This window comes from Loxodonta africana, chromosome 10 (genome assembly GCF_030014295.1).
Source record: "Loxodonta africana isolate mLoxAfr1 chromosome 10, mLoxAfr1.hap2, whole genome shotgun sequence".
NCBI lineage: Eukaryota > Metazoa > Chordata > Mammalia > Proboscidea > Elephantidae > Loxodonta > Loxodonta africana.
This window is the reverse complement of record NC_087351.1, coordinates 24490450-24509248: the sequence shown is the minus strand read 5'-3', so window position 1 is coordinate 24509248 and position 18799 is coordinate 24490450. Positions and strand designations below refer to the sequence as shown.

The 18799-nt window shown below is 38.3% G+C and overlaps 1 protein-coding gene across 1 annotated transcript; it reads right to left on the bottom strand.

The window, feature by feature from the left end:
- Positions 1–2729: 2729 nt before the first annotated feature.
- LOC135232505 (olfactory receptor 4F15-like) lies at positions 2730–3893 on the bottom strand. The gene has a single exon (XM_064291882.1). It carries the CDS (start codon positions 3831–3833, stop codon positions 2730–2732), a length of 1104 nt encoding a protein of 367 aa, XP_064147952.1. The 5' UTR covers positions 3834–3893.
- Between the last annotated feature and the right edge of the window lie 14906 nt (positions 3894–18799).

The window sequence follows — 18799 nt, the reverse complement described above, 5'->3', positions numbered from 1 at the left end:
CTGACTTGATTTGTAAACTTTCACTTAAAGCACAGTAAAAATTATTAAAAAAAAAAAAAGAAAACATTCTGCATCCCACAATGGAGAGTGGTGTCTGGGGTCTTAAATGCTAGCAAGTGGCCATCTAAGACACATCAATTGGTCTCAACCCACCTGGACCAAAGGAGAATGAAGAACACCAAGGACACAAGGGAATTATGAGCCTAAGAGACAGAAAGGACCACATAAACCAGAGACTACATCAGCCTGAGACGAGAAGAACTAGATGGTGCCCAGCCACAACTGATGACTGCCCTGACAGGGAACACAGCAGAGAGCCCCCAAGGGAGGAAGAGAGCAGAGTGATGCAGGCCTCAAATTCTCATAAAAAGACCAGACTTAATGGTCAGGCCAGTACTAGGGCCCCGGAGGCCATGGTCCCCAGACCTTCTGTTAGCCCAAGACAGGAACCATTCCCAAAGCCAACTCTTCAGATAGGGATTGGTCTGGAATATGGCATGGAAAATGATACTGGTGAGGAACAAGCTTCTTGGATCAAGTAGACACATGAGACTATATTGGCATCTCCTGTCTGGAGGGGAAATGAGAAGGCAGAGGGGGACAGAAGTTACACAAATGGACACAAGGAGAGAGAGCGGAGGGAAGAACTGTGCTATCTCATTAGAGGGAGAGCAATTAGGAGTGTATAGCAAGATGTATGTAAATTTTTGTACGAGACTGACCTGATTTGTAAACTTTCACTTAAAGCAAAATAAAAATTAATTAAAAAAAAGTAAAGTCAGCAAATAATCTGTGCAACACAGTTGTTGAACAATAATAACACCTGCTATGAAATTATAAGATCAACATCTATTTGACCCCAGGTTCAAAAAATATTCATTGACTGAGTCATAAAAATTGTCAAAATTTCAAAAACTGTGAAACATGCAATATAAAAGTATGGATATATAGTATATGTAAATATAGATATATGCAGATGCAGATAGATATTAACCTACTCTAGATGAACTGGATAGAAAACTTTAGTCAATCGGAATTGAGACACCCAAGAGTAAGAGAATTCACAGGGCAAATTGCCGATACCTACAATTTCTGAGGTTCTCCCTCTTGTTTCCTCACCTATCATATGTCTTGCTTCCTAACCTACCATGTGTTACACTTCTCTATCGATCTTCTGTTTACACCCCTTCTCTCAATCTCTTCTTCCTCCCTTGGGCTTTAAATCTCTCACACACACTTTTTCTCTTCCATACAAAATATAAGTATTCATGCATGGGTTTAAATATCAGCATAGATATGTATTTCATAAAGCCTATAAAATTTTGACTGTTTTATCTCTAAGTTAATAAATTTGAATCCAGGCTATCTAATACCTGAGGCCATACTTTCAGCATTCCCAAGGCTATACTTTATGCTTTTCCATCAAGTCCCCATAAACATTTATCGGGATTGTCACCCAATTGCCAACTTCCTAAATAGAGAGTTAAGGTGAAATACAACATGACCTAATAATCAACCATCTATTCTGAATATTAAAAATGGTGAAATTAGATTAAAAAATAGTTAAGTCTACAATAGTCTGTCTTTAACAATGAATAATTCAGGGCATTTTTCAAACTAAGTAATAAAGCAATGAACATAAAATTAAATCAACATGGAGCATAGGCTACATTGTTTCAGAGGAATAAATGTGATGGGAGTAAATTTACCTTTTTATATGAGGAAATTTTCCAATCCATATTGTTGTTTTTAGGTGCTGTCAAGTTGGTTCAAACCCACAGTAACCATACGTAAAACAGAAGAAAACACTACCTAGCTCTGCACTGTCCTCACAATCCTTGCTATGTTTGAGCCCACTGTGGCAGCCACTGTGTGAATCCATCTTGTCGAGAGTCTTCCTCTCTTTTCCTGACCCTATACTTTAGCAGACTTGATATCCTTCCCCAGAGAATGATCTTTCCTGATAACATGTCCAAAGTATATGAGGTGAAGTCTTGCCATCCTTGCTTTTAAGGAGCATTCTGGCTGTATTTCTTCCAAGACACTCTTCTGGCAGTCCATGGTATATTCAATATTCTTTGGCAGCACTATAATTCAAATACAACAATTCTTCTACGGTCTTCTTTACTCATTATCCAGCTTTTGCATCTATGTGAGACTTGGGTCAGGTGCACCCTAGTCCTCAAAGTGACATCGTTGCATTTTACCATATTATAGAAGTCTTTAGCAGCAACTTTACCAATGCAATACGTCATTTGATTTCTTGAGTGCTGCTTCCATGGCTGTTGATTCTGGATCCAAGTAAAATGAATTCCTTTGCAACTCCAGTAAATATAGGAAAATAGCAGAAACCATTAGTTGTTCTGATACCAGTGTAATTATGGTCCAGATTTTTAAAAAATTTTCAGTGTTAACCATGAACAATTAAAAATGTATGCCACACAAAAATGATATGTGCCTTCAGTATTTAAAAGTCCTGAAATACATAAAAATAGCCAAATAAATGAGCAATTAAATATGTAATTACATAAGTCATTAACTTCGGGTAAAACAATCTGAGATATTTCCCTCCTGAATTTAGAACAAGTAACATACATGGTTGAATATGATGGTCTATACAACAAACACTTGGACTATCAGGTAAGTTCCTAATTTTCTACAATTATTTAAGCATTTGTGTTACTTGAAGTGATTTGAAAATACACAAAACAACTTGTACCCTTCTTAACTTAGATCTTCCTCAAACTCAGTAATTGACTATTCAGTCTCCTCATTGCCATCTTCATGTCCTTGTTTCTCAATGTGTAGATGGCAGGATTCAAGATAGGTGTAACCAAAAAGTCCAAAACGGCAAGAAATTTATCCACTGGTACTGTGGGAAATGGCCACACATAGATGAAGATGGTTGGTCCAAAGAACAAAACCACCACAGTGATGTGAGCTGACAAAGTAAAGAGGGCCTTGGACAAGTCATTTGAAGAGTGTTTCCATACTGTGACCAAGATGAAGATGTAGGAGAAAATCAACAATAAGAAGGTTCCCATGGAAATGAACCCACTGTTGGCAGTAACAATGAACTCCATTTTGAAGGTATCTCTGCAGGAAAGTTTGATAAACCGAGGTAGATCACAGTAAAAGCTGTCTATCTTATTAGGGCAACAAAAATGCAAATGGACAACAAATGCTAGCTGAGCCACTGAGTGAATGACACCAATAATCCAAGCACCAACCAGAAGCAAAATGCACATCCGTGGACTCATGATGGTCAGGTAGTGAAGAGGCTTACATATGGCCAAATATCTGTCAAAGGCCATGGCTATGAGCAGCACCATCTCAGATCCACCTAGGACATGAAGCATAAAAATCTGGAAGACACATCCCTGGAATGATATGGTGTTTTGCCCAGAGTACAGGTCAGAGATCATCTTAGGGACCGTTAATGTAGAAAGACACAGATCAATAAATGAGAGATTGGCTAACAGAAGGTACATAGGGGAATGCAAACGAAGGTCAAATATCACTATAAACACAACTAGGAGATTTCCAAGCACAATTGATATATATAAAATGGTAGAGCAGGAAAGAAGAAAATGCTGCATTGGCCTAGAGGTACAAAGTCCCAGTAACACAAATTCAGACACTATGGAATAATTTGTTATATTCATTGACTTGTCTGTGTTACCTAAAAAAGAAAAGAAAAAAAAAAAAAGAACCAGAGATGGTGAAAGAATTAGATGACATTTCATTTGAAACTCTAGTATTAAACAAACATCTTCACCAACAGCCAGAAAAGTCCTTCTGAAAAAAAAAAAAAAATACATTAGTTTATTCATTTAACAAATATTAATTCAACAGCTACCATGAACACCTCCTATAAACCAAGCATTATGTTACATTCTGGGATAAAACACAGACCCTGCCTTGAAGTAGTTTGCTGTTTACTAGTGAAGCTAGACATTAAGCAACTAATCACATAATTATAGGATTATAATGGTGATAACTGGTTTTAATGGTGATAAATCATGTGAAGAAAAGAACAAGTGCCATGAGAACAATGAGAGTTCATAACAGTGCTATCTGTTCTGATCTAAAAGATAACATCTGTGTTAAGAGCTAAATGATGAACAGAAGTTAATCAGGTAGGAGAGACTAGTAAGAGTGACCTAGGTAAAGGAAAAGTCAGAAGCATGAAAAAATGGATCAATTTGGAATAAATAAAAGGTCAGTAAGTTTCAGGACAAGAAGAACCTTATAGTATGTGTTAAGGATTTGGTCTATATGTTAGAAGTAATAAAAGCCATTGAGGCAGAACAGTAAAATAATCATATTTGTTCTTTAAGAAACTTACTGTAGCTGCCTTCATGGTACAATGGTTAAGCCCTCAGCTGCTGACTGAAAAAGATTGGGAATTTGAACCCATCAGCAGCTCTACATGAGAAAAGACATGGCGATCTGCTTCCTTAAAGATTACAGCCTATGGAACATGGTGGAGTAGTCAGATACTTCATAATGTCCCTCTTACAACAAAGACCCAAGAAAACAAGTGAATTGGATATAGATGACAATTTTGGAACTCTGAGCATCAAAGACAAGGCTGAAGAATAAAACAGAGTGCCAAGTGGAAGGAGAGACAGTATAAAAACTGTGGATACAGAGAAATACAGATTGCCAGGGCCCTGCTAGCTAAACCTGTGCAGCATGGCCATATCGAGACAATGCAAGTAGCTTTCCCAGGCAAACCCCTATAACCTGGTACAGCCAAGCAGGAGAGACTCTGCTCACACATTCAGAGCCAGGCAGGAGTGCTTCCTGCCCGTGAAAGTTAAGTGCACACACCCCACTCACCACAATCAGCCCTGTCCCCTATGCCAGAGGCCCATGGGTCTGTGAAACCCCCACCCTCCTTGCCCATGCTCCTTCCACACATGTGATAGCAGCCCAGTGATACCCACCACCACCCAGCCATCTAAGCCAGGAGCTCACAGACTGGAGGACCCCACCCTTTCACTCAAACACTTGCACTGAGGGCCCACAGACTAACAGCATCTCCTATCCCCTTCAGCCACCCAGACTGGGGGCTCGATGATGAATAGTTCCTCCCACTCCCTTTGGTCACCTACACCAGGGGTCTGAGGGCTGGCAGTACTTCCCACCTATGCTGGGGATTTGAGGGCTGGCAGTGCCCCCAATCCCTCCAGCCACCCATGCCAGGAGCATGAGGGCCAGCAGCACCTTCTACTTCATCCAGCCATCCATGCTGGGGACCTGAGGGCTGGTGGTGCAATGGAGTGATATCTATTAAACCTTAAAAGGAAAAAAAAAATGCCAGCCAAGAATTATATACCCAGCAAAATTGTCTCTCAAATACGGTGGTGAAATTAGGACATTCTCAGATAAACAGAAATAAAGGGAATTTGTAGAATCCAGACAAAACTTAACAAGAAGTATTAAATGAAGCCCATCAGATAGAGAACCAACAACATCAGACAACAACCTGAGATCAGGACTCAGGACAATATTAGCCAGACACCAACACAGATAAAGAATTCTCAAAAATGAAACAAAGTTGAAAGACAGAAAATGAGGAATGAGAGATGTCAATCTGTAAATGATGACACCTATAAAACAAAAGAAAAAAGGGAATAAACAGTACAATTAAAGAATTTTCATATGAAGAAGTCAAGGCAATATCAAGAAATAAAAGACTAGCTTAAACTTAGGAAGGAAAAGGTTAATTTCAAGGTAACCACAAAGAGAGTTAACAAACCTACTAATCAAATAAAAAACAAGAAAAAAAACTCAATAAACACAAAAGTAACAAAGAGAAAAATGAAAAGAAAATCCACAAACAAAAAGTACTTAAAACAAAAGTACTTAGCACAGAAAATTAAGCAGAAAAATGAAACACCAACACCACACATACACACACACACAAAAAAATCAATAAAATGACAACAGTATACTCATAAAAAATAATAATAATAATAATCACACTGAATGTAAATGGCTTAAATGCACCAGTAATGAAACAGATAATGGCAGAAGGAATGAAAAAAAGCATTAGACATCAATATGCAGTCTACCGGAGACACACCTAAGACACGAAGACATAAACAGACTAAAACACAAATGATGGGAAAAAAATCATAAAGCAAACAGTAACCAAAAAAAAAGCAGGAGTGGCAATATTACTTTCTGACAAAATAGACTTTAAGGCAAAACCCATCATAAAAGATAAGGGAGGACATTAAATAATAATTAAAGGGTCAATCCACCAGGAGAACATAACCATAATAAATATATATGCAACCAATGACAGAGCTCCGAAATACATAAAAATAAAAACTATAAAAGCAATGATAAGAGAAATAGTTCCAGAACAATAGTAGGAGATTTTAATACATCACTTTCGGTGAAGGACAAAACATCTAAAAGAAACTCAAGAACGACACAGATCTAAATGGCACAATCAACCAATGTGATCTCATATACATATACAGAACACTTCACCCAACAACCGCAAAGTATACTTTCTTTTCCAACACACATGATGTATTCTCCAGAATTTACTACATTTTAGGCCATAAAACAGCAAAATCCAAAACATTGAAAAAATACAAAGCATTTCCTCTAATCACAAAGCCATAAACATAGAAAACAATAACAGGAATAGCAAGGAAATAAAAATACATGGAAATGAAGAACACTTTGCTTTAAAACCACTAGATATTAGCAGAAATCAAGAATGGAATAAAAAAAAAAATTTCCTAGATACAAATGAGAGTGAATACTCATCTTACCAAAACCTTTGTGACATAGCAAAACCTGTGCTCAGTGGTCAATGTATAGCAATAAGCAGACACATCAAAAAAGAAGGAAGGGCCAAAATCAAAACATTAATCCTACAACTAGAACAAATACAAGACAGCAGCAAAAGAAGCCCACAGTTACCAGCAGAAAGGAAATAATGAATATTAGACCAAAAATAAATGAAATAGAGAACAGAAAACAACAATAGAAGAGAATCAACAAGATCAGAAGTTGGTCCTTTATAAGGATCAACAAAATCAACAAATCATTAGCCAAACCGACAAAGGAAAAGCAGGAAAGGAAGCAAGTAACCCAAATAAGAATGAGATAGGTGACATTACAACAGAACAAACTGAAATCAAAAGGATCATAACAAGATACTACGAAGAATTGTACTCCAAAAAATTTGAAAACCTAGAGGAAATGGACAAATTTCTAGAGACACATTACCTACCTAAACTAACACAAATTGAGGTGGAAAAACTGAACAGACCCATAAAAAAGAAAAGATTGAAGAGATTGAAAAAAACACCCCCTCCAAAAAAAAGTCTAATCCAGATGGCTTCACTTGAGAATTTTACCAAACATTCAGAGAAGAGCTCATACCAATACTACTAAATTTCAAAGCATAGAAAAGGAAGGAAAACTACTGAATTCATCCAATGAAGCCAACATAACCCTCATACATAAGTCAGACAAAAATACCACAAAGACAGAAAATTACAGACCAATATCCCCCATGAATACAGGTGCAAAAATTCTCAACAAAATTCTAGCCAGTAGAATTCAAAAGCACTTATAAATAGTAATAGTAATGGTACATCTCAGCAAAGTGGGAATCACACCAGTCTGCAAGGATGGTTCAACATTAGAAAATCAAATAACATAATCCACCACATAAAAAAAAAAGAATCAAATCATCATTTACATCTGCCCTGAAAAGGCATTTGATAAAGTCCAAGACCCATTTGTGATAAGAAAAAAAAAAAAAAAAAACCTCTCAGAAAAAAAGGAAAAAAGGGAAATTTCGCAACATAATAAAGGGCATTTATACAAAACCATTAGCCAACATTATTATCAGTGAAGAGAGACTGAAAGCATTCCCCTTGAAAATAGGAACGAGACAAGGCTGACCTTTATCACCACCCTTATAAAACACTGGACTGTAAGTCCCACCTGCAGCAACAAGGCAAGAAAAAAAAACAAAGGGCATTTGAATTGGTAAGGAAGAAGAAAAACCATTCCTATTTGCAGATGACATGATCCTGTACATAGAAAATCCCAAAGATTACACAAGAAAGTCAGTGGAACTCTTAGAAGGATTCAGTAAAGTTTCAGGATACAGGATCAACATACAAAAATTAGTTGGATTCCTCTACACAAACAAAGAGAACTTTGAAAAGGAAATCACCAAATCAACATTATTGACAGTAGCTTCCCAAAATATAAAATACTTAGGAATAAATTGGACCAGGAACCGAAAATATCAATACAAAGGAAATTAAAAAGCACTGCTGCAAAAAACAGAAAAAGATGTACCTAAGTGGAGAAACATACCATACTCATGAATAGGAAGACTCCACATTGTGAAAATGTCAATACTACCCAAAGTGATCTACAGATATAATGCAATCCTGATCCAAATTCCAAAAGCATTCTTTAATGAGATGGAAAATCTAATCATCAACTTTATATGGAAAGAAAAGAGGTCCCAGATAAGTAAAGTATTACTGAAGAAGAACAAAGTAAGGGGCCTCACACTACCTGATCTCAGGACCTACTATACAGCCAAGGTAGTCAAAACAGTCTGGTACTAGTGCAACAGACCAATGGAATAGAATTGAACCCAGACATAAATCCATCCACCTACGGAGAGCTGATCTCTGACGAAGGGCTGAAGTCCATTAAATGTAGAAAATTACAGCCTCTTTAACAAGTGGTGCTGGCAAAACTGGATGTCCATTTATTAAAAAAAAAATGAAACAGGACCCATTCCTCACACCATACACAAAAATGAGTTCAAAACGGATCAAAGATCTAAATACAAAGCCTAAAATAAAGATCATGGAAGAAAAAACAGGGACAATGCCAGGGGACCTAATATATGGCATAAATAGAATACCAAACACAACTAAAAATGCACAAACAGCAGAAGATCAACTAGATAAATGGGAGTCCCTAAGAATTGAAAACTTATGCTTATCAAAAGACCTCCAAAAGAATAAAATGAGAACCTACAGATTGGGGGAAAAAAAATTGGCTATGACGTAAGGACTAATATTTATAATTTATAGAAAACGTCAGCACATCAACAACTAAAAGACAAACAATCCAATTAAAAAATGGGCAAAGACATGAACAGACACTTAATCAAAGAAGACATTCAGACAGCTAACAAACATATGAAGAAATGTTGGCAATCATAAGCCATGGGTGAGACGCAGATCAAAACTACAAAGAGATACATCTCACCCCATCATTACCAGCACTAATGAAAATAACAAAAAAATAACAAATGTTGGAGAGATTGCAGGGTAATTGGAACTCTTATACACTGCTGACAGGAATGTAAAATGAATAACCACTATGTAAAACTGTATGGCACTTCCTTAAAAGCTAGAAATTGAAACACCATATGACCCAGGTATATACCTTAAAGAAATAAGTGCCGTGACATGAACAGACACATGCACACTCATGTCCATTGCAGCATTATTCACAGTAGCAAATTATGGAAACAACCTAAGTGCCCATCGACAGGTGAATGAATAAACAAACTGAGGCATATACGCAAGATGGAATACTATGCAACAATCAAGAATAACGAGGAATCTGGGAAACATCACAAAACATGGATGAATTTTGAGAACATTATGTTGAGTGATATAAGTCAATCACAAAAGGACAAATATTGTATGAGACCACTATCATTAAAAAAAAAAAAAAGAAAAAGTTTATGTACACACACACACAAAACATTCTTTTATGGTTACCAGGGATGGGAGGGGGAGGAAAGGAAAATTAGTGCTAGATAGAAGAAAAGTGTTAATATTGGTGAAAAGAACTCATTGCCTTCAGTTGATTCCAACTCATAGCGACCCCATAGGACAGAGTAGAGCTATTCCATAAGGTTTCCAAAGAGCAGGTGGTGGGTTTGAACTGCCAAACTTTTGGTTAGTAGCCATAGCTCTTAACTACTACACCACCAGGGGAAGGTAATACACAGCATGAAGGAAGTTAGCAAAACATGACCAAGGCATGGGAGGACACTAAGAGGAACACAAGAACAAAGGGAAACAATGGTTATTACCATAGCATATAGAACCCTGCAGCAACAGCATTAACAAACAATAATTTACAATTGGATACATAGGTAGATACATAAGTCAAGAGGTGTGGGAGGATGTAAGGGAATACACCCACCTGCAGATATAGGTTTGGTGGTTGGTTTTTCTACATACACAGCTATAGGTGCTGCTTATATACTAACATAGACAACACAAGGGCAACTTTATTAGACACAACCAAACACCTTATGGGACAAAGTACGTAGGCTTGAAGCTGAAGGACCATAGACTCAGAGTACATCTACATCAACTGGCACAACATAGTTCAAGAAGACAAAGTTCTGCATCCTACTTTGGTGAGTGGCATCCAGGGTCTTAAAAGCTTGCAAGTAGCTACCTAAGATACAACTATTGGTCTCTTACTGTGTGAAGCAAAGGAGAGTGAAGAAAACCAAAGATCCAAAGGAGCAATCAGTCCAAAGGATTAATGGACCACATGAACCACAGCCTATATAACCCCAACACCAGAACTTGATGGTGCCCAGTTACCACTACCAACCAACCTCTCTGACTGAGATTACAACAGAGGGTCCCAGACAGAGTGGAAGAAAAACTGCAAAACAAAAAATTAATTTTCCAGAAAAGACCAAACTCACTGTTCTGACAGAGGAACCCTCAAGACTATGGCCCTAAGATACCCTTCTGAAGTGGAACTGAAGCCATTCCCAGAGACCATGTTGCAGGCAAACCATAGACAGGCTCATGAAATAAAGTGATGCCCAAGAAGAATCTATGTGCTCCTTAGAAAAATTATACAAGATAAAAAGTGCAATATTTGCCCAGAGGCAAAGATGAGAAGGCAGGAAGGGGTAGAAATGCAGGACAAAAGAAAATAGGGAAACTAGAATGGAAAAGGAGAGAGTGTTGACATATGGTGGGGAATGAAACCAATGTCATGGAACACTATATATACAAACTATCCAATGAGAAATTAATTTGCTCTGTAAACTTTAACCTAAGGCAGAGTAAAAAAAAAAAAAAAAAAAAAATTTAAAGAGAATTACAACCTAGGAAATCCCATGTGGTGATTCTATTCTGTCATATAGGGTTTCTATGAGTTGGAATCAACTTGAAAAAACACAACTACAGCTGCAAAGTAAAGAATGTAATAGAAGAATCCAGAGGGAAACGAGAGAGACCAATTAGTCTATTAAAATATCTTATCGAATCTGTGTGTACACAATGCACCATAATTTTGCAAAAATAAAGTGAGTTCTTTACCTTACAACATTAACCAAAATGAGTTTCAATGGCTATTTAAATTAAAATTTCAAAAAAAAAGACAAGAAAATACAGTCATATTTAGTTAAACATTTGTATGAGAAAAATCTTTCTAGCATATCCCCATATGCACAAATCATAGAGTAAAAACTGACACATTTTGAGGTGGAGCCAAGATGGCGGAAAAAACAGATGCTTCTGGTGAGCCCTCTTACAACAAAGACTCAAGAAAACAAGTGAAAGGTGTATATTTATGACAAGCTAGGAGCCCTGAACATAAAAGGCAAGGTTAGAAAATGAACGGAGGGGTAGGAGGAGGAAGAGACAGTTCAGAAGTGGAGAGGAGTTTCCGGACCTGAATCGTGGGGAGCCTTCAGGCACCATTCCCGGAACTGGGCGTGGTGGGCTGTTACTAGCATTTGGCCACAGTTTCCTCAGGGAGAAGCAGCCAGCCACACAGCCTACTCACACCTCTGGAACCAGAGAAGGACGGCGCCCTCGGCAGAAGCAAAGTACTTGTGTATATTTTACTGCTCCCCCCACCCCCAAGCCGGCTTCAGTGTTTGAATTCCCTGGGCCTGAGATAGGCCCTGTTGAGCATACAGGCATTCTCCTGGTGCTGGATAAAGAATAAATTTCCAATTGGGGGAAAAGATAATTTGCCAGTTCCACTAACTGGGGTAGCTCAGGACAGAAGCAGCTCCTGTCCAGGTATAAATGGTGTGTGGACTTTGAGTATCTTTCTCCCCTGCATAGACCTGTGTGGGTGTATTCAGGAGAATAGGCCCTTCCTGGCAGACTACAACTGTTTTAGCTTTGCAGTGGAGAGGTGGGTATTTGATGTTTGACATGGCTTTGCCTATTAAAAAGGGTCCTCACCTACCCACATCAGGGTCCTAAGGACTAGTGGCTCCACTCAGGTCACCCACCCACACCTGACAGGAGTCCAAGGATAACTGGTACCCCTCAGGCCTTACAACCAAAAACATTGGGTGCCCATGGTCCATCTAAAGAACCCACCCACCTGTACACTCTAGGGAACAGGGACACAATATTCTCAGACACTTGGGGGACAATTCTCAGCTCCCTGCCTTGTTAAGAGTGTGACACTCTGCTGCAATCAGATACCAGTACCTACACCAATCACCCCTGACCGTCTAAGACTGTAGGACAGGGCCTGCACCACACACTTGATGATCAGCTACCTGGACACCTGAGCTGAATTAATAGAATAAAAGTCAATGGACTCCTAGACTGATATACCTGATAACAGCTCTAGCCATCTGGGGAGAAGATATCAGGGCTCCAAAGGCAAAAATAATCAAGCTAGCTCACTCAAGCAACCCATATGGGCATATCAAAACAAAACAAAGCAAGAAGCTATGGTACAGTAAGCAAGCATAAAATAAATGAATGCATTAAGTTATAGATAGCTTGGAGACAGCGGTCAATATCAAGTAGCATGATTGCCTCAACAAGCTCTCAAAACAAAGAATCAAGGGATCTTCTAGATGAAAGTGTCTTCCGGGAATTACCGGAGGCAGAATACAAAAGATTAATAGACAGAACCTTTCAAGATATCAAGAAGGAAATCAGGCAACACAGAGAACACATCGAGGAACTCACATATAAAGCAATTGAAGAAATTAGAAAGGTAATTCAGGAACATAATGAAAAATTTAATAAGCTGAAAAATCCATAGACAGACAGCAATCAGAAATTCAGATTAGCAATAAAATTACAGAAGTAGACAACTCAATAGAAAGTCAGAGGAGCAGAATTGAGCAAGTAAAAGCCAGAATTTCTGAACTTGAACATAAATCACTTGGCACTAATATATTTGAATAAGAATCAGATAAAAGAATAAAAAAATGAGGAAATCTTAAGAATCATGTGCGACTTCTCTATCAAGAGAAATAACATATGAGTGATTGGAGTACCAGAACAGGGAGGGAAAACAGAAAAAACAGAGAGAATTGTCGAAGAATGGTTGGCAGAAAACGTCCCTAATATCGTGAAAGATGAGAAGATATCTATCCAAGATGCTCATTGAACTCCACATAAGGTAGATCTTAAAAGAAAGTCACCAAGACATATTATAACCAAACTTGCCAAAACCAAAGATAAAGAGAGAATTATAAGAGCAGCAACGAAAAGTCACCTACAAAGGAGAGTCAATAAAAATAAGCTCAGACTACTGGGCAAAAACCATGCAGGCAAGAAGGCAATAGGATGATATATTTAAAAAATTGAAGGAAAAAAATTGCCTGCCAAGAATCATATACCAGCAAAACTGTCTCTTAAATATGAAGGTGAAATTGATACATTTTTGGATTAGCACAAGTTTAGGGAATTTGTAAAAACCAAACCAAAACTACAAGAAACACTAAAGGGGAGGGCGGGGCCAAGATGGCGGACTAGGTGGATGCTACCGCGGATCCCTCTTGCAACAAAGACTCGGAAAAACAAGTGAATCGATCACATACATAACAATCTATGAACTCTGAACAACAAGCACAGACTTAGAGACGGAAAACGAACAAATACAGGCAGACAGCGACCGTTTTCAGAACTAGGAGCCAGCGTACCAGGCAGGTGACCTTCGGAGCCTGATCTGGGGCAGAGCCCAGGGGGGCAGACGGCACAGACAAGGGGCCCAGCCCTACCCCCCCCAAACCCATCCCGGGAGAGAGTCTAGCTGGTTGGCGCAGGCGGCGTAGCGGCGCAGCCAGAGGGAGAAGTACCCGGGAGGCAGTGACAGATCTTGGAGCGGGGAGAGCAGCATCCCAGCCAGGGAGCCGTGCCACCGGGAGTTTGGCGAGAAGCGGGTGGGGAGCGAGCGGGGGGGGGGTCAGCTATATTTTCCTAAAATGGCCCCGGGGCAGAGCCCACACGTTCGTGCGGGGGGACGCCCACCCAGTTCGCACATGTGCTGCGGCGCACCGGAGGGAGAAGTCCCCAGGAGGAAGTGACAGGTCTTAGAGCGGGGAGAGCAGCGTCCCAGCCGGGGAGCCGTCCCGCTGGGATTTTGGCGAAAGTGGGCGGGGAATGAGCACGGGGTCCAATTATTTTCCCCTGAATTGACCCAGGGGGCTGGCCCACCTGGTCTTGCGGGTGACAATGCAATAGAAAGTCAGAGGAGCAGACTTGAGCAATTAGAATGTAGACTGGGACATCTGGAGGACCAGGGAATCAATACCAACATAGCTGAAAAAAAATCAGATAAAAGAATTAAAAAAAATGAAGAAACCCTAAGAATCATGTGGGACTCTATCAAGAAGGATAACTTGCGAGTGATTGGAGTCCCAGAACAGGGAGGGGGGACAGAAAACACAGAGAAAATAGTTGAAGAACGCCTGACACAAAACTTCCCTGACATCATGAAAGACAAAAGGATATCTATCCAAGATGCTCATCGAACCCCATTTAAGATTGATCCAAAAAGAAAAACACCAAGACATATTATCATCAAACTTGCCAAAACCAAAGACAAACAGAAAATTTTAAAAGCAGCCAGGGAGAAAAGAAAGGTTTCCTTCAAGGGAGAATCAATAAGAATAAGTTCAGACTACTCAGCAGAAACCATGCAGGCAAGAAGGGAATGGGACGACGTACACAGAGCACTGAACGAGAAAAACTGCCAACCAAGGATCTTATATCCAGCAAAACTCTCTCTGAAATATGAAGGAGAAATTAAGATATTTACAGACAAACACAGGTTTAGAGAATTTGCAAAAACTAAACCAAGACTGCAAGAAATGCTAAAGGAGATTGTTTGGCCTGATGACCAATAATATCAGGTACCAGCATAATACAAGGTCACAAAACAGAACGTCCTGATATCAACGCAACTCAAATAGGGAAAGCACAAAAACAAACAAATTAAGACTAATTCTAAAAAATAAATAAATAAACAAAATAATACACACAACAGGAAATCATGGAAATCAATAGATAAATGATTACAATAATCAAAAAGAGGGACTAAATATAGGAGGCATTGAACTGCCAGATGGAGAGTGATACAAGGCGATATAGAAGGATACAAGTTAGGTTTTTACTTAGAAAAATAGGGGTAAATAATAAGGTAACCACAAAAAGGAATATCAATTCCATAACTCAAGAAAAACGTAACAACTCAACAAACACAAAGTTAAACAGTATGAAAATGAGGATCTCACAATCTGCTAAGAAAAACGTCTCAGCACAAAAAAGCATGTGGAAAAATGAAATGGCCAACAACACACATGAAAAGGCATCAAAATGACAGCACTAAAAACTTATTTATCTATAATTACGCTGAATGTAAATGGACTAAATGCACCAATAAAGAGACTGAGAGTCACGGACTGGATAAAGAAACAAGATTCATCTATATGCTGCCTACAAGAGACACACCTTAGACTTAGAGACACAAACAAACTAAAATTCAAAGGATGGAAAAAAATATATCAAGCAAACAATAAGCAAAAAAGAAGAGGAGTAGCAATATTAATTTCTGACAAAATAGACTTTAGACTTAAATCCGCCACAAAGGACAAAGAAGGACACTATATAATGATAAAAGGGACAATTGATCAGGAAGACATAACCATCTTAAATATTTATGCACCCAATGACAGGGCTGCAAGATACATAAATCAAATTTTAACAGAATTGAAAAGTGACATAGACACCTCCACATTTATAGTAGGAGACTTCAACACACCACTTTCGGAGAAGGACAGGACATCCAGTAAGAAGCTCAATAGAGACACGGAAGACCTACTTACAACAATCAACCAACTTGACCTCATTGACTTATACAGAACTCTCCACCCAACTGCTGCAAAATATACTTTTCTTTCTAGCGCACATGGAACATTCTCCAGAATAGACCACATATTAGGTCATAAAACAAATCTTTGCAGAATCCAAAACATCGAAATATTACAAGCATCTTCTCAGATCACAAGGCAAAGAAGCTAGAAATCAATCACAGAAAAACTAGGGAAAAGAAATCAAATACTTGGAAAATGAACAATACCCTCCTGAAAAAAGACTGGGTTATAGAAGACATCAAGGAGGGAATAAGGAAATTCATAGAAAGCAACGAGAATGAAAATACTTCCTATCAAAACCTCTGGGACACAGCAAAAGCAGTGCTCAGAGGCCAATTTATATCGATAAATGCACACATACAAAAAGAAGAAAGAGACAAAATCAGAGAACTGTCCCGACAACTTGAACAAATAGAAAGTGAGCAACAAAAGAATCCATCAGGCACCAGAAGAAAACAAATAATATAAATTAGAGCTGAACTAAATGAATAGAGAACAGAAAAACAATTGAAAGAATTAACAAAGCCAAAAGCTGGTTCTTTGAAAAAATTAACAAAATTGATAAACCATTGGCTAGACTGACTAAAGAAAAACAGGAAAGGAAACAAATAACCTGAATAAGAAACGAGAAGGACCACATCACAACAGACCCAAATGAATTTAAAAGAATCATTTCAGATTACTACGTAAAATTGTACTCTAACAAATTTGAAAACCTAGAAGAAATGGATAAATTCTTGGAAAAATACTACCTACCTAAACTAACACATTCAGAAGTAGAACAACTAAATAGATCCATAACAAAAAGAAGAGATTGAAACGGCAATCAAAAAACTTCCAACAAAAAAAAGCCCTGGCCCGGACGGCTTCACTGCAGAGTTCTACCAAACCTTCAGAGAAGACTTAACACCATTACTATTGAAGGTATTTCAAAGCATAGAAAAAGACGGAATACTACCCAACTCATTCTATGAAGCTACCATCTCCCTGATACCAAAACCAGGTAAAGACATCACAAAAAAAGAAAATTATAGACCTATATCCCTCATGGACATAGATGCAAAAATCCTCAACAAAATTCTAGCCAATAGAATCCAACCACACATCAAAAAAACAATTCACCCTGATCAAGTGGGATTTATAACAGGTATGCAAGGCTGGTTTAATATCAGAAAAACCATTAAAGTAATCCATCACATAAATAAAACAAAAGATAAAAAACACATGATCTTATCAATAGATGCAGAAAAGGCATTTGACAAAGTTCAACACCCATTTACGATAAAAACTCTTACCAAAATAGGAATTGAAAGAAAATTCCTCAACATAATAAAGGGCATCTATGAAAGCCAACAGCCAATATCACTCTAAATGGAGAGAACCTGAAAGCATTTCCCTTGAGAATGGGAACCAGACAAGGATGCCCTTTATCGCCGCTCTTATTCAACATCGTACTTGAAGTCCTAGCCAGGGCAATTAGGCTAGACAAAGAAATAAAGGGTATCCAGATTGGTAAGGAGGAAGTAAAGCTATCACTATTTGCAGATGACATGATCGTATACATAGAAAACCCTAAGGAATCCTCCAGAAAACTACTGAAACCAAAAGAAGAGTTTGGAAGAGTCTCAGGTTATAAAATAAACATACAAAAATCACTTGGATTCCTCTACATCAACAAAAAGAACACCGAAGAGGAAATAACCAAATCAATACCATTCACAGTAGCCCCCAAGAAGATAAAATACTTAGGAATAAATCTTACCAAGGATGTAAAAGACCTATACAAAGAAAACTATAAAACTCTGCTACAAGAAATTCAAAAGGGCATACTTAAGTGGAAAAACATACCCTGCTCATGGATAGGAAGACTTAACACAGTAAAAATGTCTATTCTACCAAAAGCCATCTATACATATAACGCGCTTCCAATCCAAATACCAATGTCATATTTTAAGAGGATAGAGAAACAAATCACTAATTTCATATGAAAGGGAAAGAACCCCCGGATAAGCAAAGCATTACTGAAAAAGAAGAAGAAAGTGGGAGGCCTCACTCTACCTGATTTCAGAACCTATTATACAGCTACAGTAGTCAAAACAGCCTGGTACTGGTACAACAACAGGCACATAGACCAATGGAACAGAATTGAGAACCCAGATATAAATCCATCCACGTATGAGCAGCTGATATTTGACAAAGGACCAGTGTCAGTCAATTGGGGAAATGATAGTCTTTTTAACAAATGGTGCTGCCATAACTGGATATCCATTTGCAAAAAAATGAAACAGGACCCATACCTCACACCATGCACAAAAACTAACTCCAAGTGGATCAAAGACCTAAACATAAAGACTAAAACGATAAAGATCATGGAAGAAAAATAGGATCAACCCTAGGAGCCCTAATACAGGGCATAAACAGAATACAAAACATTACCAAAAATGGTGAAGAGAAACCAGATAACTGGGAGCTCCTGAAAATCAAACACCTATGCTCATCTAAAGACTTCACCAAAAGAGTAAAAAGACCACCTACAGACTGGGAGAGAATATTCAGCTATGTTATCTCAGACCAGCACCTGATCTCTAAAATCTACATGAT

Bases quoted from the DNA above. Each gene is read 5' to 3' on its own strand.
- LOC135232505 (XM_064291882.1), bottom strand. From the start codon at position 3,833: ATGAATAAACTAATGTATTTTTTTTTTTTTTTCAGAAGGACTTTTCTG.